General features: G+C 34.0%; 1 protein-coding gene across 2 annotated transcripts in view; it reads left to right on the top strand.

Annotated features, from left to right (window-relative positions):
• The window catches only part of clcn2b (chloride channel, voltage-sensitive 2b), a 71,595-nt gene that overhangs the window by 12,233 nt on the left and 31,862 nt on the right, over nt 1-27,500 (top strand). For both annotated transcript variants that reach the window (XM_067365477.1, XM_067365478.1), the window contains exons 2-9: nt 12,548-12,701; nt 19,240-19,371; nt 20,543-20,671; nt 20,749-20,882; nt 21,024-21,101; nt 23,757-23,835; nt 23,929-24,054; nt 24,791-24,875. In XM_067365477.1, coding sequence (XP_067221578.1) covers nt 12,548-12,701; nt 19,240-19,371; nt 20,543-20,671; nt 20,749-20,882; nt 21,024-21,101; nt 23,757-23,835; nt 23,929-24,054; nt 24,791-24,875 — 917 coding nt within the window. The remainder of the gene's footprint in view (nt 1-12,547; nt 12,702-19,239; nt 19,372-20,542; nt 20,672-20,748; nt 20,883-21,023; nt 21,102-23,756; nt 23,836-23,928; nt 24,055-24,790; nt 24,876-27,500) is intronic.

Here is a 27,500-nt window from a genome sequence, read left to right as displayed (position 1 = left end):
TGCATTAACTAATGTTAACAGATACCATATTTGATCTTAAAAATGTATTAGTAAATGTCGAGATTAACATTAATTAAGATTAATAAATGCTGTAGAAGTATTGTTGATTGTTAGTTCATGTTAACCCTCTGGTGCTGTTGATATGTCGTCAAAAATGACTGATTTTTTTTTATTTTAGTTTTAATAAAATGATTGTGCTATATTTTATTTTGATGTTTTTTATTCAGTATTTTGTATTTTTAGTGGATTTTAGTGTACTAAATTATATTTATGCAGTAGTACTACTATACAGTAGTAATCCATTTATTCATTTTTTTGAGCATATAAACCTGAAAATGAAATTTCCAACTTAAACTGTGGTAAATCTTGAATGTTTTGGATCACAGACTGAAGTTTGGACTTTTTTTTTAAAGACGACAATTGGCAGATTATTTCTAAAGTGAAAAAGTTATAAAATTGTACATTTATTGTTATGAAAAATGCACAAAAATAAAATGTTCAGTTTTTATATGAAATATATGTTTTCCAAAATACATTTTACTCTAAAACAGTGAGAAAATCAAAGCCATGAATATAAACAAGTTGTGTTCCAAATTTGAGGTTGATATCTCAAAAAATTAGCTTTCAGTAAGATTTTTTTCATTTAACCTTTTCGAATCATGTCCATAATCTTTTTTTGGGTGTGTGTTCACACAACAAGTACTAAAACCTTTACCAAGTTTCATAATATTCCAATGAAGTTAAAAAAATCGAGAGAAAAAAAAAAAAAAACATAAAATGTTTTTGGTCAAAAATGACCGAACAGCACCAGAGGGTTAACTAATGTTAACAAATGGAACTTTGTAAAATAAAGTGTTAAGGTAACACTTTACAATAGTGTCCTTGTTACACGTAACATGTAGTTACCATATTAATAACTAAACATTATGCATAATTACATGCAGCTAACTCCAAACCAAACCCAGTCATAACCCTAAGTACATGTAGTTAATTAATATTACTCAGTACTTAAATATATAATTACACTGTAAAAAAATACCTTCAAATATAATGTAACTGTTACCTTTTATTGTACTTTTTATATATATATATATATATATATAAACTCTCAGGAATATAATTTATATTTTGTAAAACAAAATCCTATAAGGGTGTCAATTAGGGTGACACTGTTAAACTTGAAAAGATAAATTTATCCCAAATACAACTAATAAAACAAAATATGTGTTAGTTAAAATTTATATAACAGCCAAAAAACTTTTTCTGATTATTTTTGTTGCTACAGAAAAGACAACATTCCATTCGTGTTCATTGCAATTCATATTTTGATCTTTTTAATATGCATGTGTTATTGTCTCTGCTTGTTTGTGCAATACAATGTGACAAAAAAACAGCAAAGCAATGTTTTTCTGCACTACCGCTGTTTGTTATTGGAAAAGCTGCATTGCTGTAATACTGACAGATTTTATATCTTCGCTACTTGTAGTTAGTTGCTCCCCGACTGCTTGTTAGCTCTTACAAAAGAGCACCTTTTGTGGTTTAACACATCTTGGACTGTTCGTACAAACTCTCACCTGTGTTGAAGAACACAGACCCGTTGCGTCACTGAAGTACCTGAGTTCTGAGAAGAGGAGGCGTTGCTTCAGTGAAAGTGTTCAGGAGATCAGCGTACATTTCACAGGGATAAGAATGCTTGATAACCCCTGGAAAACTGTCTGCATTCCTACATAATCCATTGTGAGACACACACACACACAGTTAATACTCGGACACAAAAGCTAGCGCCTGTGTCTTTAGAAAGAACAGATTTTATCAGTGTTTTGGATTTGCCTGGATTAGATAGAATTGCAGTCTTGCAATAAGACAAAACCAGTACTTAACTTTGTTGTTGTGTTGAATTATACATGTCAGAATTGATCAAATAACACTTTTCAGAGTAGTTTCAGTCAGATATTTCTCTTATGTTTGTTGTGAAGCGCTACAGATGTTGGCTCTGACATCTGCCTGTCTCTCCTGCCGGTCGCCGTCGTCTCGTCAGTACAACCTGTTCTGTTTGCTTCAGGCAGCTGATTGGATCTTTTCATCCCATAGCTCCGCCCAGAACAACCTTTATTAGCTCACAGGTCATTTTTTGTTGCATTCTTGAAGTAACAGTAAAAGTATCAATTTTCTTTTAGAATTATTATTGTTTTATACCATACTTTACGATACTTTTTCATGTTACCATTTTCAAAATTCTAAGTTTTGGAATGATTTGGATTTTTTGCGTGTGTGTTCGTGTTCAAACCTCCCATGCTGACCCAGAAGGAGTTTCTGCCTGATTATGTACGGAGGCTTTCGTGTTATTGTTGTGTAATTGTGTTTTTTGTTCTTTTTGTATTGTTTTGGCTTCAGAGTATGTTCTTGTTCCTCAAGCTTTTATTAAGACATGAATATGAAACCAAATCCTGAGATTTATGTGTTCTCTCTCTCACACACAGTCTAAATTGTGTTTCAGTGTAAATGGAGAATTATCTCATCACGTGTGAAGAAACAAACTTAATTCCTGTTAATTCCCTAAATGTCAGAAAGAAGTCAATTGTGTGTGTGTGTGTGTGTGTGTGTGTGTTGCATAACAGTATTTTTCCCTTTGTTCATTCTTTACCAGTGTTCACATGAACCTCTTATCTCTCTGATATTTTTCATCTTCCTGTGTCATTTATATCTTCCCCTCCTGATCTTTTCCAGCTTGCCATTTTAAGTTCAGATTAAGAGAAGACTAATAACTTAATGGATAAAAGTGTGTGTGTGTGTGTGTGTGTGTGTGTGTGTGTGTGTGTGTGTGTGTGTGTGTGTGTGTGTGTGTGTGTGTGGAGTGCTGTCAGCACATCATGGTTTCAGCTTTTCCATTTTTTTTTAAAATTACTTTCTCAAAATGAAATGTTGTTGTCATTTTTTTTCGCCCATTAAAAGTTCATTACAGAAATTGATGGCTGACACATCACATGGTACACCTCTGTCAGTTTAATTTGCTTTATTGGCATAACAAAAACTATTTGTATTGTATGAAAGCTTGTTTCTGTCACGGAATAAAAAATGTAAAAAGGTAATTGTGAGTTTATACCTCATAATTGCAAAAAAGTCAGGGGCGCGAGAAATAAACTTGCAATTTTTACTTTTTTCTTGCAATTCTGACTTTTTTTTTTTGCAGTTGCGAGTTTATATCTCATAATTCAGATTTTTTTGCAGTTGCGAGTTTATATCTCATAATTCTGACTTTTTTTGCAATTGCGAGTTTATATCTCATAATTCAGATTTTTTTGCAATTGCGAGTTTATATCTCATAATTCAGATTTTTTTGCAATTGCGAGTTTATATCTCATAATTCAGATTTTTTTGCAATTGCGAGTTTATATCTCATAATTCTGACTTTTTTTGCAATTGCGAGTTTATATCTCATAATTCAGATTTTTTTGCAATTGCGAGTTTATATCTCATAATTCAGATTTTTTTGCAATTGCAAGTTTATATCTCATAATTCAGATTTTTTTTGCAATTGCGAGTTTATATCTCATAATTCAGATTTTTTTGCAATTGCAAGTTTATATCTCATAATTCTGACTTTTTTTGCAATTGTGAGTTTATATCTCATAATTCAGATTTTTTTTGCAATTGCGAGTTTATATCTCATAATTCTGACTTTTTTTGCAATTGTGAGTTTATATCTCATTCTGATTTTTTTTTTGCAATTGCGAGTTTATATCTCATAATTCAGATTTTTTTTGCAATTGTGAGTTTATATCTCATAATTCAGATTTTTTTGCAGTTGCGAGTTTATATCTCATAATTCAGATTTTTTTGCAGTTGCGAGTTTATATCTCATAATTCAGATTTTTTTGCAGTTGCGAGTTTATATCTCATAATTCAGATTTTTTTGCAGTTGCGAGTTTATATCTCATAATTCAGATTTTTTTGCAGTTGCGAGTTTATATCTCATAATTCAGATTTTTTTTGCAGTTGCGAGTTTATATCTCATAATTCAGATTTTTTTGCAGTTGCGAGTTTATATCTCATAATTCAGATTTTTTTTGCAGTTGTGAGTTTATATCTCATAATTCAGATTTTTTTGCAATTGCGAGTTTATATCTCATAATTCAGATTTTTTTGCAATTGCGAGTTTATATCTCATAATTCTGACTTTTTTTGCAATTGTGAGTTTATATCTCATTCTGATTTTTTTTTGCAATTGCGAGTTTATATCTCATAATTCAGATTTTTTTTGCAGTTGCGAGTTTATATCTCATAATTCAGATTTTTTTGCAGTTGCGAGTTTATATCTCATAATTCTGACTTTTTTTGCAATTGCGAGTTTATATCTCATAATTCAGATTTTTTTGCAGTTGCGAGTTTATATCTCATAATTCAGATTTTTTTTGCAATTGCGAGTTTATATCTCATAATTCAGATTTTTTTGCAATTGCGAGTTTATATCTCATAATTCAGATTTTTTTGCAGTTGCGAGTTTATATCTCATAATTCTGACTTTTTTTGCAATTGCGAGTTTATATCTCATAATTCAGATTTTTTTGCAATTGCGAGTTTATATCTCATAATTCAGATTTTTTTGCAATTGCGAGTTTATATCTCATAATTCAGATTTTTTTGCAATTGCGAGTTTATATCTCATAATTCAGATTTTTTTGCAATTGCGAGTTTATATCTCATAATTCAGATTTTTTTGCAATTGCGAGTTTATATCTCATAATTCAGATTTTTTTGCAATTGCGAGTTTATATCTCATAATTCAGATTTTTTTGCAATTGCGAGTTTATATCTCATAATTCAGATTTTTTTGCAATTGCGAGTTTATATCTCATAATTCAGATTTTTTTGCAATTGCGAGTTTATATCTCATAATTCAGATTTTTTTGCAATTGCGAGTTTATATCTCATAATTCAGATTTTTTTGCAATTGCGAGTTTATATCTCATAATTCAGATTTTTTTGCAATTGCGAGTTTATATCTCATAATTCAGATTTTTTTGCAATTGCGAGTTTATATCTCATAATTCAGATTTTTTTGCAATTGCGAGTTTATATCTCATAATTCAGATTTTTTTTGCAGTTGCGAGTTTATATCTCATAATTCAGATTTTTTTGCAATTGCGAGTTTATATCTCATAATTCAGATTTTTTTGCAATTGCGAGTTTATATCTCATTCTGATTTTTTTTGCAATTGTGAGTTTATATCTCATGATTCTGACTTTTTTGCAGTTGCAAGTTTATGTCTCATAATTCAGATTTTTTTGCAATTGCAAGTTTATATCTCATAATTCTGACTTTTTTGATGTTGGCAGAGGCATTTTTTTCTATATCAGTGTAACTATTTCTGAACTCCCTGAAACGCCTCCATTGTAGAGTTTTCTTCACAATATTCCTCATTTAAATAATTCATACGCAGAATAAAGGGGTGGGGCCTGGTTGAGTTAGTTAGTAGTGTGTTGAAACTGGCGGTTATGGTAAGGGGCGGTACATTTCCCAAACACCAATCACAACACACTGCCCCAGATGACCAATCAGAGCACATTGTGCTTTTCAGAAGGAGGGGCTTCATAGAGACAGGAACTAAACAGAGCGTTACTGACAGACTTGGGAAGAGAGGAGCTGAACAATGGAGAATATGAGGAAAATAATCAACATTCAAACATGAAAACTGCATCAAGACCTTGTAAAAGTGCATAATAGGTCCTCATTAGGATGTCCTCTTAATTTAATCAGATATCACGTTTCTTCATGTCATTGAACGATTCCTTCTTTTTCCCGGTTACTTTTGTTTCTCTGTTCTCTCTCTCACACACATTGTTGCAGTATTGTCACAGCTGTAATACTCACCCTGGACATGATGTACTGTGCCATTCACCACAGGACAACACACACACTTTAGGACAGACTCCCTCTGTGTGTGTGTGTGTGTGTGTGTGTGGTGGCACTGAATGGTGTCACAGTAATGCATCTGAGCACGTGCAGAAGGAACAGCTCACTTTGTGTTCGGTCGCCCACAGAGATGGACCACAAACACCTCCATCTCCTCTCTCTCTCTTACTCTCACACAAACTCGCTTTACGAGACGGATGCAGCGACTGAAAGAGAGATGGATGGACAGATGCAGCTGTTGCTTTCACACTGTTAGGATAATTGTGACACTGTCAAAGTTCAAACTATGTCCATTTCTCTCTCCATCAGCACTAACTTAAGGCCTGTTCACAACAAGATGATACTATATTAGCGTCCACACCTTCAGACAATATAAGATCCATTTTACCATAGTTGTTGGTAAATGTTTGTCGTGGTTAGTTTTATTTGTTTGTTTGATCAGACGATGCTCTACAGCGCTCCCTGTGGCAGTGTGAGGAATTACTCAACAGAGAAATCTTTTTTTGTCTTTGTATTTTAGGAGGCCGTTCCGACATGTCTTTCCTATGCTGTCGCTCTTCCTGTCGTTCGTCTCTCTCTCTTTGTTCGTGTCTCCCACTCACTGAAAAATTGAAATTCTTCTCACACTGCAGGATGAATAAACCTACTGTTACCCAGCCAAACATCTCTCTCTGGCTCTACTGCCTGTGTGTGTCTCTACATGTGTCCATCTGTATTTGTTTCTCTATTTTCACTGGTTCTTATTCATCTTTTCTTCCTCACCCTGGTTTTTATGTACACCTTTGAGCGAGTTCAGCTCTAACGGCTCAAACTCTGTGTGTTTGTTCATACCCAAATGTGCCACTCGATGGAATGTATCTGATTTTCCTGGGATGTGTTTAGTAATAAACTGTTCCTACAGACACAAACACACACATACCGTATGTGTTCGGTGACCCGTTGAGGAGGTGCATCAGGTTAAGCTGACTTCAGACCGTTTGCTCGTTGTGATGAATTGAGGTTGAACTCGCTGACTTATTAAGGGCAGAATTTGACTCTTCGAATGTCTTTCTGCACGGACACACACTCATTCTCAAGCTGAATGTGCTAAAGAATAACAACCATAAACAACAAAATAAAAAGGAATAGAATAAACAAAACATTCTCTCTTATTCTGTTGTTTGCTATATTACATAAAATATAATATACCCACCGATAATAAATTATCGATACCAATAATTTAGAATGGTGTCTGCCGATACTGATACAGATGCCGATAGTTTGATTTTCTTAAGGAAAAAAAAATGTCCCAACTAAAGCTGTAAACTAAACAGAGAACCCTCTTATTTGGTTCATTACTATAATATTACACTGCGTTTACATGGGCACAAAAAAAAAAAATGATATTGATGCTATTATTCATGGTTGACATGATCACTATTAGAAAGTATATATGACAGGTCATAAAATCAAGTTTGGCCTTGTTCACAATCATGTCAACTGCATCTGAGCCAAATTTGTGTTGATATCTCAAAGCAATCAAAGGTTATGGCATTTGGAGCCATGGTGGCCTTTTATCAAAAGTTCAGTAACCTCTCCAAACAATGAGATGAGTGTTTTACTGAACGTAAGAACTACGCACACGTGTAGATGTCAGAATAAAACATACAAATATTTATGATTACACAGAATAAGTAACAAGATCCTGGTTGATGAGTGATAATCTTCCATTGTAGCTCTTATTCTATGGCACACGGTAAATCAAGACCTTTCAATATGAGCGATCAAACCAATCCAGCTGTAAAAGCAGTGTCTGATTGGACTCGACACATCATCCCTACCCACCACACCACGAGATACATTTTCAATTGGTTGAACTTTCAAATGAGGTTGGAAAACACTGCATCATGATCGCAATGCTATCTGAGCCTGGAAGTCTTATTGCTTAAGCGAAGCAGCATGTCAATGTCACTCCATGAAGATTTTCTCAAGATCTACACATCATGTTATGTTGTTTTTGCTCTGCTCTGAATAAAGATGTGTGATTTTTATGTGGTTTACTAATGATTCATAAAGTTACACAAAATCTGTTGGCGTTTGCAGCACCTTTTTAGGGTTTTCTGTCATCAAATTGTGAACAGTTTGTGAGATCGACCAATCATAGAACATGATTATCGGCCGATACTGACCTGTGGCCGATCTATCGGAGCATCCCCACAAATTATATTGATATAATCGACATAATTTGAAAGCTGAGACTTAGTTTCTTAGTTTCTTAGTTTTATATAAATTGTGTGTACTAAATTCATTTTTAATTGTTTTTTATTATATATTTTTTATTTTAATGGTTTTCTATTTTTATAATTTATTATAATGTTTATATGTTGCATATATTAGTGAATTATAATGAATTAAATAAAAAAAAATAATAATAAAATTAATAAAAAATGCATTTACTAAAAACAAATGGTAATATGTAATATAATAAACAACAGAATAAGAGTATTTTTAAATGTTGTTTTTTTGTTGTATTGTATATTGTTGAATCAGTATAAATAAATATACATAATGTTTATAAATTAATATATCAATAAATTATGTATATACTGATATAACAGCAAAATAGAGTAGAACAAACAAAATATTCTATGTCATAAATGAACATTAAGTTTACTCTCTTATTCTGTGGTTTTACATATTGTCACTTAATGTGTGTATTAAATGCGTCTAATTAATATTCATAATTCATAGTACTCTTATTCTGCTGTTTATGATATTACTTATTGCGTGTGGTAAATTTTTCATTTTAACTCATCATAGTTCATTCATTAATTATTTACTAAACATATAATGTACATTTATTAATGCTGATTTAATATACAGTAGAATAGATTGGAAAACATTCGGTCTGTTTTATTGTGTTTCTCTCTCTCTCTCTATCTCTGTCTGAAGTTGTTACTTTAAATGTTGTTCTTGTGTTTTGGTTAAAAACACTGTTCCTCGAGGTTGGCCGGGTTGGGGTCACGAGTCTCGTCCGTCCGGCTGTATTTAGCGTCATTTCAAATGCATAGCTGCACGCAAATACACATGATAATCATAGCTTTTCAGTTCTCTGGACTTTGTTGTTGCTGCATGTTTGTTTGGTTTTATTGTGTCTGTATTTAGCTCCTCGCCTTCAGAAGTCATTTTCCCTTCATGCTTTTGAAGATTTTCTTAGTTCATGTCAATCTTGATGTGGGTCATGTGACCTTGTGAATGCTTTATAAAGCAACAAAAACACTATTAAACTCTCTCAACTTCCCTCTTCACTGTAATGAAGAGCCTAGACTAATACACTACATGATGAAAGAATTATTACTGTGCATCTGTTGAGAGCGAGGGCTGTGTGTCAGGTCAAGGACACGCATGTGTCCATCTCAGTCTCGTGTTTTCCCATCAGTGTGTGAATGAGGGTGATGCAGCGCTCTAGAAACTCCTAGGAATGTGTTTGTGTATTTTTTAAATGGATATCAACAATACGAGTGTAAGATATGTTCTCATTTAGATAACAGACGCATTAAATTGATCAAAAGTGATATTTATAATATTACAAACGTTTCTATTTCAAAGAAATGTTGTTCTTTTTAACTTTCTATTCATCAAAGAATCCTGAAAAATAAAATGTATCACAGTTGCAACATTGATAATAATCAGAAATGTTTCTTGAGCATCAAATCATCATATCAGAATGATTTCTGAAGGATCATGTGACACTGAAGACTGGAGTAATGATGCTGCAAATTCAGCTTTGATCACTGAATATAAATTACACTTTACTATATATTCACATAGAAAAAAGCTATTTTGAATTGTAATAATATTTCACAATTTAGGCTGTATTTTTGATCAAATAAATGGTGAATGTAAGGTTTTAAACCAAGATGTTCTACCAGCTGTTTCACCTTTTAGAAACCAGCTACTATCTTCCAAACACCGACTCCACCTTAAGCTGGTTTGAGCTGGACTTTTCAGCAGAGCAGGGGATTCTGGGAAAACACTTCCTGTCCCCTGTATGAAATGCTGACAGAGCAACACACACACACACACACACACACACACTGTACGTGTAACAGGCCGCAGGGTTGGTAAGTTTATCAGGTGTCATTAAAGCACCTGAACTGAAACAAAGAGATGAAATTTGAGTGGAAATGTTTGGAGGGAAGTTGTGTTTCTAACAGATACGAGTGTGTCTGTGTGTGTCAGGCACAAAGAAACATGTTACTGAAGAAAACTAATATGATAATTGCCCTTTGACCTTTGGCCTTTTGGGTGTGTGTGGAAATTTAGAGCTCGAGGTCAGAGACCTAAAAAGAAACTCCATGAAAGACAAAATCAAAATCAGCTGAGCATCAGCAGAACAAAGTGTGTGCAAACATTGTCTTTTCCATTACTCTATATTAATTTTATATCATTTTTTTTTACCTGATAAACCTGGTAAACTTTGCTAAAATCAAACCAAAATTTATTCAGACACCTTCAACATTTCACACATTATCTTTGCTATATTTAAAAAAAAAAAAAATGGTAATAAAATATGACACGATCTCAGAGTTAAACTGTCAGAAAAATATTGTCAGATAACACTTAAGGAAAACATGGTCAGGATGGTCTGAATAATTTTTGGTTCCAAATTTTTATCAATTTTACTGTAAGAAGAATTTTTGGGTATAATATGTCACAGTTTACTTTATTTTGTTATCCTCACTTACATAAATCAACTATAGTGTCCTGCACACACTAGTAAAAATATATCAAAAATTATATCTAGAATAATGTCTGAATAATGTTTGACTGTATATGTGTATATACTGTGTGTGTGTATATAATATAATATAATATAATATAATATAATATAATATAATATAATATAATATAATATAATATAATATAATATAATATAATATAATATAATATAATATAATATAATATATACAGTACAGTCCAAAAGTTTGGAACCACTAAGATTTTTAATGTTTTTAAAAGAAGTTTCATCTGCTCACCAAGGCTACATTTATTTAATTAAAAATACAGTAAAAACAGTAATATTGTGAAATATTATTACAATGTCAAATATATTTAAATAGAAGACAGTTATTTTAAAAAGTAATTTATTCCTGTGATCAAAGCTGAATTTTCAGCATCATTACTCCAGTCTTCAGTGTCACATGATCCTTCAGAAATCATTCTGATATGATGATTTGATGATCAAGAAACATTTAATGTGTACAATTGTACAAAATATTTGTGTACAATATTTTTTTCAGGATTATTTGATGAATAGAAAGTTCAAAAGAAATCTAATCTTTTGTAACATTATAAATGTCTTTACTGCCACTTTTGATTGATTTAATGCATCCTTGCTGAATAAAAGTATTAATTTCTTTAATTTCTTTTCAAAAAAATAAAAATAAAAATTCTTACTGACCCCAAACTTTTGAACGGTAGTGTATAATGCTACAGAAGCTTTGTATTTCAGATAAATGCTGTTCTTTTGAACTTTCTATTCATCAACGAATCCTGAAAAAAAAGTACACAACTGTTTTCAACATTGATAATAATCATAAATGTTTCTTGATCATCAAATCATCATATTAGAATGATTTCTGAAGGATCATGTGACACTGAAGACTGGAGTAATGATGCTGAAAATTCAGCTTTGATCACAGGAATAAATTACTTTGTAAAATATATTCAAATAGAAAACAGTTATTTTAAATTGTAATAATATTTCACAATATTACTGTTTTTACTTTTAATTAAATAAATGTAGCCTTGGTGAGCAGACGAAACTTCTTTAAAAAACATTAAAAATCTTAGTGGTTCCAAACTTACTAATATATATATATATAATGTGTGTGTGTGTCATTTTGTATGTTTATATATTATTTTAAGATATACAGTGGCAAAAAAAGTATGTGAACCCCTTGCAGAATCTGTGAAAATGTGAATAATTTTAATAAAATAAGAGGGATAATAAAAAATGCATTTTTTGTTTAGTGATGGTTTTTCATTGTTTGTTCTGAGCAGTTAAACTGAGCTCTGTTCTTCAGAAAAATCCTCAGTAAAATAAAAACAGTCGTGGATCATCAGGAAACCACACACAGATTGAGAATCATTGCTTCACATACTTATGAATGGGGTTATTTTAATAAATTCAGCTATTGTTTTGTCTTGTGAACTAAATGCAAACATCTTTTATGTAAAATATCTTACTCAGGACAGTACTAAACAAAAAATAACATGTATTTTGTATGATCCCTCTTATTTTATTAAAATTATTCACATTTTCACAGATTCTGCAAGTGGTTCACATACTTTTTCTTGCCATTATATAATATAATATAATATGATATGATATGATATGATATGATATGATATGATATGATATAATATAATATGATATAATATAATATAATATAATATAATATAATATAATATAATATAATATGATATGATATGATATGATATGATATGATATGATATGATATATATACACACACAAATATATAATATATAAAAATATGCAAGTGTATTTATTTGTATGTATATATGTATGTATAATATATGTGTGAGTATGTAAATGAGTTTATAGTTTTTCTCTCTGTCTGTCTGTAGATGTATGGCCGTTACACTCAGGAACTGGGTGTTTATGCTAAAGAAGAGGCCGCTCGTCTTCGAGAGGACAGTCGTCAGCGACGCTCCATCTCTGATCGCAGCCCGTCGCTCAAACTCCTCGAATATGAGAAGGGAAGATGTGTCAAGTGTCGAAGTGAGTGAGTCCAGTCAGTGCCACAGCACTTCAGCACACACGACTCGTAATAACGCACTGTCTTGTTTTAGAACCATTCAGTCAGCTCTGTTACTATAGCAACTAACACTTTAAATAGAATTTTTGGTGTAGATTATCAGGTGATTGATGCAGTGCAAACTAGTGTATCAGTCAGTGTTTCTGCAACATGACATAGTGCTTTATAATCATGTCCTGCAACCATTCAGGATGCCATTTGTCTCAATAATTACACTTGGCTTCAGGATATTTGTGCCTTTCTCTCATGAGGAAACCAGCAGCATGATTTGTACAAACTTTCAGCGAGTTTAATATGACAGAGCAGACTGAACTTTGGTTTGAAGTGCACTTTCTAACCTTACATTTCTGTTTATGTATTGATCGGTGAATGTATATATTCTAAGGGTTCATTTATTAATATCATCTGCTGTAGTGATTCAGTTGATTATTGCGCCCTCTACAGGACATAAAAACCCTTTACACTTTATCAGTTTTTAACTCATCCTTGACTTGTTTAAAACAAATCTACCATTTCTTGCTTTTAATAATGCTCTTACCAAAAATTAATTATGTGATTATTTTTCTTATTTTATTTGTTGCTTTGCATGTAATTAATCCTGATTAAATCACAGTATATTTACTCTACAATAATGAATAAATGTGATGACAGTCTCCATTGGGAATAAATAATAGTAATTATAGAAATGTCTAGACACTTTTCTTTTGTAATGAGAAATTTATTTTGGAAAAAGTCATAAAAGTAAGTAATAATTGAAAATAAGTTTTTTATGGTGAAAGCGGTAGTTGTAGTGTGAGTGTTTGTCCTGATGGGGGCGGCATCACTCTACTGAGAGAACATGAGCGCTGACTGACATGAGAGAGACATGCTGAGGTTGTGTAACATATATCCTCAGAGGTCAGAGGTCGGCGGTCAGTTCAGTCTTTATCTGAGGGAGTGGATTTCACTTTCTGTGTGATTCTGGGAGTCGAAGCCAACAATGAGATCATGCATTAAACATTGAGAGGGAGACGAACACACACACGCTCTTCCTGTAACAGATGTGATGTCAGCAGGAGATCTGTGTCATGCCACAGGTCACCATGGTTACAGGTTGCCGCTCCTCTCCTCTCCTTAGGTGGCTGGATGACCAGTTTGTTGTTGTCATGGCAACAGTGAAGCGCTAAATAGATTAAATTGTCACTTTCTGTGACATCATCACTACAGAAAACTATCCCTCCATACGTCACCATGACAACCTCACTAGTTGTTTCAAAAGGCCGCTCTTTCATTTTCACTGACCCGCTTCATTTTCTCTCTGCCATGCTGGTTAATCTCACTGTCAAACATCCTGTGAACGACATTTACACATGTGTGTGAGAGAGAGAGAAAAAGAGTGTGTGTCTGTGAGTGTACAAAATAAATGTGTGTGTGTGTGTGTATATCCAGGGATGAACTTTTTTGCTCACCAGTCACTGTGACGAGTGGTTTTCCAAAGTTACTATCCACTCAGCATTTTCACTGGCCACAATTTTGACACTGATACCATGGGAGAAAAACCGAGATATAGATATTTAGGGCCCTATAAAATGCGTTTTATTTTTTCAGAAATTCCGTTTTTTACATTTTTAATTTTTCTGGATTCCGTTTTATTTATTTTTTTTGACTCCATTTTAATGGTTAAATTAAATTTTGGTAATCAAAAAGCATGTCTAATTAATTGAAATAATAAATCTTGTCCAATTGACCAATAATTTAATAAAAGTTTAACAAAAAAATTTAAAAAATGATAAACGTTTTATTCTTTCCCTTCCACTTTTATTTTTACCAAATTCTGTTTTCTGGATTCCATTTTAATGGTTTAATTCCATTTTAATAATCAAAAAGCATGTCTAATTAATTTAATTCTTAAAAACAACAATATTTACTAATTAAAAAATATATTTTTATGATTTTTCTTTAGAAGTTCTGTTGTGTATTGAAATTTTTCTGACAATCAAATGAAGGCATAGCATTTAATTTATCTTTTAATCATGAAATTAAACTTTTTTGTCAAACAATGTGCTGCACAACAGCACTTTACTGTTAAAATTAAAACATGGAAGAAACACTGAGATTATTGTTTAAAAATATATTTTAATAATTTATTGTTAAATTAATTTATCTATTGTACTGTACAACAGTAATATGTTTCTGTCAAGTTAAATCTAACTTTTATTTTGACGGTTTGCCTAGAGCTTTGAGTTTCTCTGTGTTTATGATGGTAGTTTTCTCAAACGAAGCGGTTAAATGCTGATGAAGTGACTTTCAGAGCAGCTCTGGAGATGAATTTGTGCGTTCATATAGTGAGGCAACAGAGGACGAAAACACCGCGAGCGTCGCGTGTGCTTCAGCGTGCGTGCGTCCCCGTGCGATTGTGTGTGAGGCGGTGTGAGGTAAATGAAACACAGGCATGCAGGATTCATGTTTAAATAGTCTTTTTGCGGTTTAATATTCACAGTCACTAGTCTATATCGCGATTTAATTTACGTGTACTGACCTGCTTTTAATTCATCCATCAAAAATTTTACAAATTCCGTGACATTCCGCGTTATATAGTAAATTCCGTTTTTATGAATGAATTCCGCGATTCCGTGATTGCGGAAATTATAGGGCCCTACATATTTTTAATATGATCTCATAATTTGGCAGCAGGTATATTAGGCTGCTGTCACTTTAAGACCTGATGCACGAATCCATTATACTGTTGCACATGCGTTTTCTTTCTCAACTGTTTATGTTCACTTCAAACATAACTGTCTGTGTTTACGTAAATACTCACCAAGAACTGCGTTTTGACATTATTTTGTGTGTATTTGACTGTTGAAGCGCAGTAAGCAGCGAAAAACAACTCAATTTTGCACCGAGAGGCGACTTTATGTGCCACACTTTTAGTGTGAGAACAACATCTGTGGGAATGAGTAAAATTATGCACAATACGCGCAATCCCACGCTGAAACACAAGCCTTGTAACACCAACAATATTCATGTGGAGCAAATGAAACGAGGAGGGTTTTTGTGTGGACTCAGAGAGAGAAATGCTGGTATTGTGTGAATATTCTGCACAAAATGAGTATTGGAAGCATTTCAGATATTGATATTTTTGACAATGCTATACTGTATATTGCACTTAAAAATTTATATATTAAAATAAAACCCACCAAAGTGTCTAGTAGGAGTAACTGTGTTACACGCCGCCACTGCTGAAATACACCTGCATTTGGCGGGATGGCAGGTGTCAAGCCCTCTGCAATTTTCTTCTAAAATGAGCATTTTTATCAAGCTTGAATGTTTATGTTCAGTTATTTCACTTTAATGTCAATGAAAAGGACCTATTAATTGCCATTTAAAGTGAAATTACTGAACCTCAACATACAAGCTTGATAAAAATGCTCATTTTAGAAGAAAATTTCAGATGGCACTTAGAGGCTTTTGCATCTGAAGTCTTCATATATATATATATATATATATATATATATATATATATATATATATATATATATATATATATATATCATGTGAAAGACATTTAAACATATTTATCTGAGAGAATAGGCTGATCCTGTTTAATGTATTCAGGAGACAAAATAAATGTTTGTTTTTTTCATCATTCTGTACTTTCTGTGGATCTGCAAATAGATTTTGGCGTGAGTTTGTGTGTGTGTGTTTGTTAATAACAAGCTGATCTGTTCTCTAATCTCTAAAATGTGTCTTTTGCCAGCTCTCTGTTTCTCTCTCGCATTCTTTCTTTCTCGCTCGCTCTTATTTTTTGGCACACTTTCTCTGGTCATTTCTCTGGTTTCTCCTCCACAAACACACTTTTCCTCAGACTGTCTGTGGTTTGTTCTCAGGGTTTCCATATGCCCTGGAATCATCGCGTCCGGACTTTTTTTCTGGTAAAAATACATTAAATGCATCCATTTAAACCAATAAATATTAAGTTGTTGTTTATTAACTCATCACTTCTAACATATGTACTTAATACAAACTAAACTCATCAGTCTCTGATCCATTGATGAACTGATTCTTTAATGTGTTTGTACATACAGTTTTTCTGACATATACAGTACTGTAAATACATTAACAGTTCTTGGGAGCAGCTAAATAAAAGTCGTGATGCTTGAATGCTGCCGTAATAACTACATTCATCAGTAACACACCAGTAGCTTTCTCAATACCAAATACGGCATGTTATTTATATAAAACATTATTTATTAAATAATAATATTTAAATGAACAACAATAGGCATATAACAATAAGAAGTTTGTACAATAGAAAATAAACAAGCAAACAGTTCAGTCAAACATGCAATAGCAGCGCTAGTACAGAATTTAAGTTCAATGTAAATATAAAGTTATTAAGCTTAACATAGCACTTAATCTAAATCGATTTGCATATGGAATATGTAATAGATTAATAAAACCAAAGATTGCCCAAAATTAATTATATCTCATGTTTAAACACTATCTAGCGGCAAATTCCTAAAGGACTGGCCGAGATGAAGCATGACTGGAAAGACCTTTCAGCCAATCAGATTCGATATAGATTGCATAATATCACATCCCAAAATTTTCTGTGAGAAACACGCTTTCGGCTGCTCACAAGTGAATCTGGATGGGCTAACAGAAGGTAATTTCAGATCTGTGAACAGAAAGCAAGGGGTTAAATGAAGAAGAGCAAGAGAAATGCGAGTTAATGACTTTGTTTTGATTGAGTGGTGTTATAAAGCAGAAGCCAGCAGTGACACACACACTCTTACATAAACCCTTCACCCTCATTACATCTGCATAAACAAGACATTTAGAGGTTCTGTTTCTCACACAGGCCTCAGTGTGTGTGTGTGTTCATCTCATTCTTTCATGCTTATGCCTTCATGTCTCATTTTTGTCTAAAGTTAGTGGCTGCATTTCAAAGACGTCTGGAAACATTGCCTTAGAAGTCATTTTAAGAGCATTAAGTGTGTTTGAAGACACGTCCACATTGTCACTCCTACGCCACCTGTCTCGTTCATGTTCACATTCTCTGCTTCTCGCTCCATCATTTGGTGAGTCATCATTGGCTCTTATCGAGGTTGCCGTGGATACTAACAGCAGCCGTGTGTTTGTGTTATGGATGACGGAGATGCTTTTCCAGACCTGTTGTTTATGAGAAGAATAAAGAATTAATGTTTTCAAAATGACTGCAGAAATGCTGTTATTGAGTTTAATGGACCACGTTCCTGCAGTTGCACTCAAGAACGTACACGCCTGACTGATTTTATTATTTCATTGCAAAATGTAACTATATTAGCGCCCAGCTCTGTATATAAAGTACATCCATATAAATTGTAAAGTATGCATAAAAAGGATATATATACTATATAGAAAATCTCAATTGTTTCATTGTTTTATATGAAAATGCTAAAAAATGCTGGGTTAAAAACAACCCAAGTTAGGCTGAAAATGGACAATCCCAGCAATTGGGTTGTTTTGACCCAGCGGTTGGGTTAAATGTTTGTTAGTTTTATTTAACTCAACTATTGTTTAAAAATGACTATATTTCTTGCTTAAAATGAACCCAAAGTATGTTGCAAATTAACATTTATTAATATGTTTAATAAATTAACATTTATTAAACTGCTTATTAATAAATGTTCACCTTTTGATTATTGTTGCCTCTAGTAATTATGTGTCAGATTTTTAATTTGCAACCTATTTTGGGTTCATTTTAAGCCTGTCATATAGTCATTTTTAAACAATAGTTGGGTTAAATAAAACCACCCAGCAGGTTGGGGCAAACATTTCACCCAACCACTGCATTTCGATTTTTCTTTTTTTTTTTTTTTTGCGGTGTATAAAGTTACTTTTTGTAGTACTTTTTCCATCCCATGTGTTCAAAAGAACAAAATTGTCACTTTGTGGGAAATTGGTGTAAAATATCGGTAATAAATGTAAGTTGCTGCAATCGGGGGGTTTTTTTTTTCCTCCATCATAAACAAGTTTCGTCTCGGAGCGTCAGACGAAACACAAAAAACGCTGTCATGTGATCGTGCGTTCGGATGCTGGTGTTTGGGAACGCTTCTGGAGGAAATTAAAACAAATTTTTCAGATGACAGACTTTAACTCAGGCGTTTCAGAGCCACCAAACCAACATTTGAGATGCTGCAATGCGATTGGTCCGCTGGTTAGTCCAGTTATCCAATCACAGCCTCTACTGAGGCAAAGTCAAGCAAGTAATTTTGTTGAGCATCAAGGAATTTCTTCTGTAAATATGTCAATCATTTTGATCAATAAATTCGCCTCAATTGAGTGGATAACTTTTTATGCACATTTTTAGAATTTATGAAATATCCCAAAATTCGCATAAACATAGGTGGATGGAATCATAGTTATTGACACCTTGCTGTGCTTCAGGAATTGTGGGAACTTTGTAGGTAGTGCAGACAGTTTTTGTGCCAGATGTGCATTGATGCATTGTGGGTAATGTAGTCTTTCTCTGTGGAGTCTGTGCAGTGCACTGTCAGCGGTTCCTCATGTTGCGGGTCGGCGAGGACTGGATCTTCCTCATCTTGCTGGGACTCGTCATGGCGCTGGTCAGCTTTGTTATGGATTTCTGCATCGCCCTCCTATTACAAGGTGAGTCTGTGTGTGTGTGAGGTGAAGATGTCAGGAATTGTGCTGATTATTGACTGTATGTGTTGTTTGTTTTTTTTGGAGTTGCTCTGTAATTCTGTCAGAGACCACTGACACACTGATAGAGGACAGTCTGAACATTAAACACAGCAATTTTGGAGTCTCCCTCTAGTGCCACCAACTGTCCAAAGTTGCGCTCATGTTTATGTTAATAACTTTTGAACCATAAGAAACAAAATTTTTTTTTTTTTTTTTCTCGGATTCCTTGACTTGATGACACCTGCATAGTTTCAGCGCAGTGCCACCTAGTGGTCAGGGGATATGAAAAATGGCTATCTTTGCTTATAATTGCTGAACAGTTTGGCCAAAAATCACAAGACTCAAATCTCTTTAGATTCGATGCATTATACAGAGTCAAACGATACCTAATTTTCCCATGTCAGCCTTTTTGGGCATCGGCCATTTTTAATTTTGTCATGAAATGCTATATTTTACGAATGCATTTGGATAACGTTATGAAACTCGGTATATGTCTTCAACACAATTTCCTGAATGTACTCAAAGGCATTGTGGTCACAAATTATAAAATTAAAAAAAAAAGAAAAGTTTATTAGTTGAGCCTATTGTCATGACTGGTCTTGATAGATCCTTTGGATCTTGCCGAAAACATCAATACCAAATCATGCCATAATTGGCCAAACTTCCTGTCTGCCATTTTGATTAATTTGAAATGACTTTTTCAAACTCCTCCTAGACCATTGGTCCGATTTTCACCAAATTAGACTCTGACTAATTTGACTATGCTGGCAAAAAGTTATGGATTTTGCGTCGATAGACGAAACCATTTTCATTTACCGCATCAACGAATTTGATGCATGATGCCAAACTTCATCTGAAGCTGTATCTCTGCAAGGCTTTGGCATATTGACACCAAATTTGGTGCGTCTCATTGCCACCCAATACTGACCACACCAAATCAATTTGGTGTCAGCGCCACCTATTGGTCAAAAGTAATAAGGAATTATATTACATTGAAAGTGATTGTGTTTATAGGTTTTCAAAAACTGCACATTTTTTTTTTGCATTGTAGATGCTTTGTCATTTATCTAATTAAAATTTGACAGTACATACACACATCCTGTAAGTTTCTTCTTGTGTGTTCTGCTTTCTACAGCACAGAAGTGGATGTACGGTGGTTTGGACAGTAACGTTGTCCTGCAGTATTTGGCTTGGGTCACGTATCCTGTGGTTCTCATCAGTTTCTCTGCAGGCTTCACACACATAGTAGCACCTCAGGCCGCCGGTGAGACACACTTACATTCACACAGTCATAAGAGGTTTCCGTTCTTCTTCATAATTCAGCGTTTGTCTCTCAATCAGGGTCTGGTATTCCTGAAATGAAGACGATTCTCAGAGGAGTGGTGCTGAAGGAATATCTCACACTGAAAACATTTGTGGCCAAAGTGGTTGGGCTGACCTGTGCGCTGGGCAGTGGTTTGCCTCTGGGCAAGGAGGTGAGCATATGTATTTTTCATATGTGATCAATGTGTTTTTAGCTTGAGATCTAATTTACCTGCCCTCTGTGTTGTTGTAGTGTCCCTGCTTTGTTTTGGATTCATCACAAGCCTTAAGTGTGTGTGTTTTCTATCCTGTAGGGTCCGTTTGTGCACATTGCCAGTTTGTGTGCTGCTCTTCTCTGCAAATTCATGTCTTTCTTTGGTGGAATTTATGAGGTAATTAAAACAAAGTTTCATAGCCTGCAATTTTAAGCTGAATCCTCTAATAGTACTAAATGGAGTACACATAAAATTGGTTTTAAGGATCTTGGGTCATATTTTGTACCAAAGTGAAGTACTGATCACTTTACATTAGGTGTCTTTAACTACTATGCATGTCAAAAAACAAAATAATTGTTATCACTGAGCAGATGTTGTATTGCAGAACACTTGTGCTGCTATTGAGGTGGATACGGGTAAGGTTAGGACAGGTTTGGTGGTATCGGTAGATTTAAGGGTGGGGTAAGAGATTAATTACAACTGTGAATTACTTGCAGGTATTTTTAAACAAGTGCAATGTAAAAACATGTATTTACACAATAATTATGGATGTACCCACCAGATTTATTTAACTATTGGCTCCTGTTTAATTCATTTGTGTGAATGTTCTTCTAATTAGACACATTTCTCTAAACTAAGATCAATAAAGCCATTAGAACAAGTGAGTTTTGCCATGCAACACCATAAAATGTTTCAGATAATTTTGATTAAAAAAATTGCATTCAAAGTTTGAATGCTGTCTTTCATCCATGCTGAATAAATAAAAAAAATGCATTATAGTGTTTTTAACTGAAATCTAGTAAATAAATCCAGCATTACAGTAAAAAATACCAAAAAAAACTTAAATGCAATTATTTTGGTGCAAGACACATTGACTATCAGTGACTACATTTACATGCACCCTCATAATGCAATTATAATGAAATTTAGGCAATATTGCAAATAAACTTTACCTCATGTAAACACATTAGTTTGATCAAATTTAAGCGATTAACCTCATAATCGTAGCCATAATAATGGTAAAATATATGGCACAGGCCGTTTTTAATCGCCATAAACAGGCATGTAAACACTTTAAAGGTGCCGTAGAACGCATTTTCAAAAGATGTAATATAATTCTAAGGTGTCCCCTGAATGTGTCTGTGAAGTTTCAACTCAAAATACCCCATAGATTTTTTTAAATTCATTTTTTTAACTGCCTATTTTGGGGCATCATTAAATATGCGCCGATTCAGGCTGTGGCCCCTTTAAATTCTTATGCTCCCCGCCCCCAGAGCTTGCTTGCTTACCTAGTCTGATGATTCAGCTGTGCTCAGATCCAGACGTTAATACTGGCTACCCTTGTGTAATGCCTTGAACATGAGCTGGCATATGCAAATATTGGGGGCGTACATATTAATGATCCCGACTGTTGCATCACAGTCGGTGTTATGTTGAGAATCGCCTATTCTTCGGAGGTCTTTTAAACAAATGAGATTTACATAAGAAGGAGGAAACAATAATGTTTGAGACTCACTTTATGTCATTTCCATAAATTCAATTTTCCATTCTATGGCACCTTTAATGGCATCAATTCCACTAAAAATGACCAAAGTGCGCATGTTCTCATGACGAGTATGTGACGTTTTCATGCGCAAATTTGAAGGCATCATATTTTTGCGGTGCTGAAGAAATGACTTTTGCACGACATGAATATAATGCAGTATATTAATATTGAAAAACACTGAAATTATGACATTTTAGGCACATTACTGAAAAAATCCTATACATCCATAGAAATAGGTTTTGCATTTGACGTAAGTGAAAGAAAACAGTGGTGAGTAACACACTGACTGCGTTATTGGCATTGGGATATATAAATAATGCTGGTAAAAATTCTTAGCGAATTATCAGAATAATGAAAATTGCACGTAAATGGGAGTAAAGAGGTTTGCTTTAACATCTTATTGCAATTAAGTCCTGATTGCTTTATTGGTGCACATGTAAACATAGTCACTGTAAGTGGACTTAAGAGAAACATTTGTGTGTGTAATAATGCCCAATAATGCCTCTCGTTAGACTTTTTAATCATCATGGCTAACTGCTGCTGATGTAAAGTTTGGTTAAATTTAAAAACGGTCTTGTTATTCCAGTTTCTAATTAGAAGATTTTGAACAGGGGTTTAACAGATCCACCAAAGTCAAGTGTATATGTTGTTTTATTTTTATTTGTTTATTTATTCAATTTTAACCAAAAATATTTGATTCATATTCAGTATTGTACATTGGGAAAAATGACAGTCCTTCTTACCTTGTGAAAGCCTTAATATTTATTCCTGGGAAGAGAGAGTGAGAGAGTTTGTGTGTGTGTGTGTGTGTGTGTGTGTGTGTGTGTGTGTGTGTGTGTGTGTGTGTGTGTGTGTGTGTGTGTGTGTGTGTGTGTGTGTGTGTGTGTGTGTGTGTGTGTGTGTGTGTGTGTGTGTGTGTGTGTTCTAAATGAATCTAAAATGTGTTTATTTTCATATTTCTCTTGATGAAGTTTTCCTTTTGTGAGGATAAAACTAACAGCGATATCCATCTCTGAATAGATTTACCAAATACAGGTGTGTGTCTATGTGTGTGTTTCTGTTTGTAGATAGTGTGATAGATGGTGTGTGTTCTGTAAGTGAGTTTTTGTAATTAGATTATTTATTGTGATTGTGTTGGTGTATTGAATGGTCCTAGATTGTGCTGGTGTGTGTGTGTATACTTCTATTTGTAGGTGGTGTGTGTGTTTGTGTGTGTTAAACAAAACCAGCCATGTAGTCTGTTGTCGTATATGAAATTTTCTATTGTGTGTGTATGTGTTGAACAGAATGAGTCCAGAAACATTGAGATGCTTGCAGCTGCCTGTGCTGTCGGAGTCGGATGCTGCTTTGCTGCTCCTATTGGAGGTGAAAACTGATTTTTTTGGGATAAGTGTCCCTAAAGCAAAACTGAACAAAAATATATATAAAAATAATATTATATATGTGTGTGTGTTGCAGGTGTATTATTCAGCATCGAGGTCACCTCCACATTTTTCGCCGTACGAAACTACTGGCGTGGATTCTTCGCTGCTACATTCAGTGCCTTTATCTTCAGAGTCCTGGCAGTGTGGAACAGAGATGAAGGTGTGTGTTATAAAGTGCTGTGTGTTTCTCCTACAACAGGTTTACAGGCATCCAAGGTCAAAAAGACTTTAATTTTCTCATAATATCCATTGCAGCGTCAGCTCTTCTCTCACAGTGTCTGAAATGGTTCGTTCGAAGATTCGGTCTCTTTAAACCCCTCCTTTCTGAGAGCTGCTCTGCTCTGATTGGTCAGAAACCAAACTCCCATTAGCATATCTGAATCTCAGCACTTGATTCACAGTGATACGAACAGTAACGATGGCGTCAGTTTTACTGGATCAATCTCATCAAAGTGAATTTACTTTGGCAGCAGAAAACAGCGTCTTCTCGACATGAACAACATGAACCGAACTCTTCCAGTCTCAGATACAGCTACAGTGATTCAGGGCAGGGCAAAAGAGACACTGTTCAGAGCAGCCAATGAAAACCACAGGCTGGATTTATGCAAATGAGTTACAAACCTAGGTAGTTTCAGCAGGAAGTGAGACTGAATTTCTGACGACTCATTTCAGTTCAGAATCGCTTCTTTCTTTTAGGAGACAAAAACTCCATTTATCTGAACTTTGATCTGAACTTTGCAGAGCTTTTACATTCAGAAGCAGTTCAGTTACACACTGCATGAAAGAGAATATACCAAAAAGCATAAAAGGGGCTCTTTATATGCTTTAAAACACACATTATGTACTTGTATTATGTTGAGTGTTAAAGGAATCTTCTCTCTCTCTCTCTGTCTCAGAGACGATCACGGCTCTCTTTAAGACACGGTTCAGACTGGACTTCCCTTTTGACCTCCAGGAGCTTCCAGCCTTTGCTGTCATCGGGTCAGCTCTTCCTCTTTTGTTCTTCTTTCTTCATTTCTCATGTACTAGCTCTTAATAATTTTCTTAGTATATCTTTCTGGGTTTCCAGTAAAAATATCTAAACGATAACACGTACATTTTGTAAAGAAACTAAGTTAAAGGATAAAAAGTTAAAGGGGTCATGAATTGAGAAATCAACTTTTCCTTGATGTTTTAACGTATATAAGATGTCACTATACTATTAAAAACATCCTATACGTTTCAGAGCTTACTTGTTAGTTCAAAAACAGCTTTTTTGGAACCAAACTCAGAAAATGACTCGTTTTGGATTTAGTCACATTATTATGTCATAGTGCGCCTCTTCTGAAGATGATCGACACCCACTTCTACATCATCACGTCTTTAGCCCCGCCCACCAATTCACACATAACGTAGTAGTTAATACGAGACCGACACAAATGCAGGATTACTCCAGCAACAAAACCATAGAGACGCCTCACAGGATTACAAGTGGCAAGTTGCATCCTAACATTAAGAAAGCGTGGATGAACTTTTTTTAACGACGTTCCAGTCAGACACTGTACGTTTGTTCGCTTCATTTTACTTCGTGTTAGTTTTTTTTTAACAAAACACAGTTGTGCGCAGGCTTTTCAGAGAGACTGAGAATAAAAGATGATGCAGTGCCGACTATATTGGATCCACAACACACAAGTGTGAGTAACAGTGTTTTTACCATGTGTGACTATTGCTTTGTCTGATACAGATCGCTTGATGTACAAAATGTTTTATTCTGTAGCGCCGCAGTCAAACTGAATACTTGTGATGTGCTGTTCTTTCCTTTGCTTCAGCATTTATGGGGTAAATGCATTGGATTATCATACACTGCCCTCCAAAAGTTTGGAAACACCCCTGGCAAAGTGTGATTTTGGACGATATCAGCATAAGTCCTTATCATTTTTTGCTGCAAATACATTAAAGTATTCGACATTATCATTGAAGACCAGCAATAATAATTTTCATTTTGATTACATAATAATGTCGATATAAACATGTCAAAGTCAGACACGCCCCTTTGCCAGCTGTGATGCTGGTTACTGGTTTAAACTTGGCTCAGGTTTGTAAAAGATTTTTGGGTCAGCACACCTTAATAGCTTCAACAATTGATTGACAATTAAGTTTAGAATACAATGAACCAATCAGAACCCAGTTTCGGTCAGATAGCTGCTAAAGCTGGATATTTTGATTAAGTTTTTTCTATGTATAAACTCTTTATGTAATAAAATATGTTTTTGTAGTTCGTGATGTCCCTTATCAGTGCAAAATGATCACAAATTAAAAAGGATTCATGCCAATATTGTCCAAGACCACACTTTTCTAGGGTGTTTCTGTACGTTTGGAGGGAGGTGTATACAGATGAAAGCACGTAGAGAAGCCTGTTTTTGTTGTTGTTTTGATCTGTGATTCACTGTAATCCTGAATTAAAGCTTCAGTGTGAAGTGACATCTTCTGTTTTATCATCACACTCTAAAAAATGCTGGGTTAAAAACAACCCAAGTTGGGTTGAAAATGGACAAACCCAGCAATTGGGTTGTTTTAACCCAGCGGTAGGGTTAAATGTTTGCCCAACCTGATGGGTAGTTTTATTTAAACCAACTATTGTTTAAAAATTACTGTATTGCTTAATTAAAATGAACCCAAAGTATGTTGGAAATGAACATTTATTAATGTTCAATTAATAATTATGAAACAGTAAACATTTATTAAATTGCTTATTAATAAATTTATATTAACAAACTATTAAATTTATATTAATAAAATATTAAAACTTATTAATAAACATTCACCTTTTGTCTATTATTGTTGTCTCTAATTGCATCTGGTTTTTAATTTCCCAACTATTTTGGGTTCATTTTAAGCTAGCCATATAGCAATTTTTAAACAATAGTTGGTTTAAATAAAACTACCCAGCAGGTTGGGCAAACATTTAACCCAACCGCTGGGTTAAAACAACCCAATTGCTGGGTTTGTCCATTTTCAACCAAGCTTGGGTTGTTTTTAACCCAGCATTTTTTAGAGTGCAGTAAGACATTAAAACACATTTATTTAAAACTGCAAATGACAATGTAAGTTTTTCATGATGAACTAAGGATGAAGTAAGAATAACAGTGTGTGCATTGGTGTGCAATGGTGCATTCATTCATAATTCAAGTTATCATTTGTCATCTATAACTTTTAACACTAAGTATTTAAACTTTATTTGCCACAACCAAGCATATGTAATACGCACGTTTAATTTTCAACTTTGTAACGAGACATTTTTCAACATTGGACGTTTTCAAAACAATTCCACACGTGTAATGGCGGGGATGTTGAAAATTATTTTAATATGCAAATATGCAGTGTTTGAAAAACAGGACAGAAAATAGGATTAATTTTTTTTTATGTAAAAACTATAAGTGGGATATTATAAAATGTACAAAAATGCAGTTCATGACCCCTTTAAGAAGTGTTTCTCATCAGTTATATCAGAAATGTTCAACAGCTGTGTCAGATTGGTTAAGTAACATTACCCAGAGTCCACTTGAAGAACTTTTTTTTTTAATATTTAAGCCTCTGTGATTTATTCAGGATCTGTTTATTATGATG

This window comes from Chanodichthys erythropterus, chromosome 17, assembly GCF_024489055.1.
Source record: "Chanodichthys erythropterus isolate Z2021 chromosome 17, ASM2448905v1, whole genome shotgun sequence".
NCBI classification, from domain to species: Eukaryota; Metazoa; Chordata; class Actinopteri; order Cypriniformes; family Xenocyprididae; genus Chanodichthys; species Chanodichthys erythropterus.
This window is presented reverse-complemented; position numbering and strand designations above follow the sequence as displayed.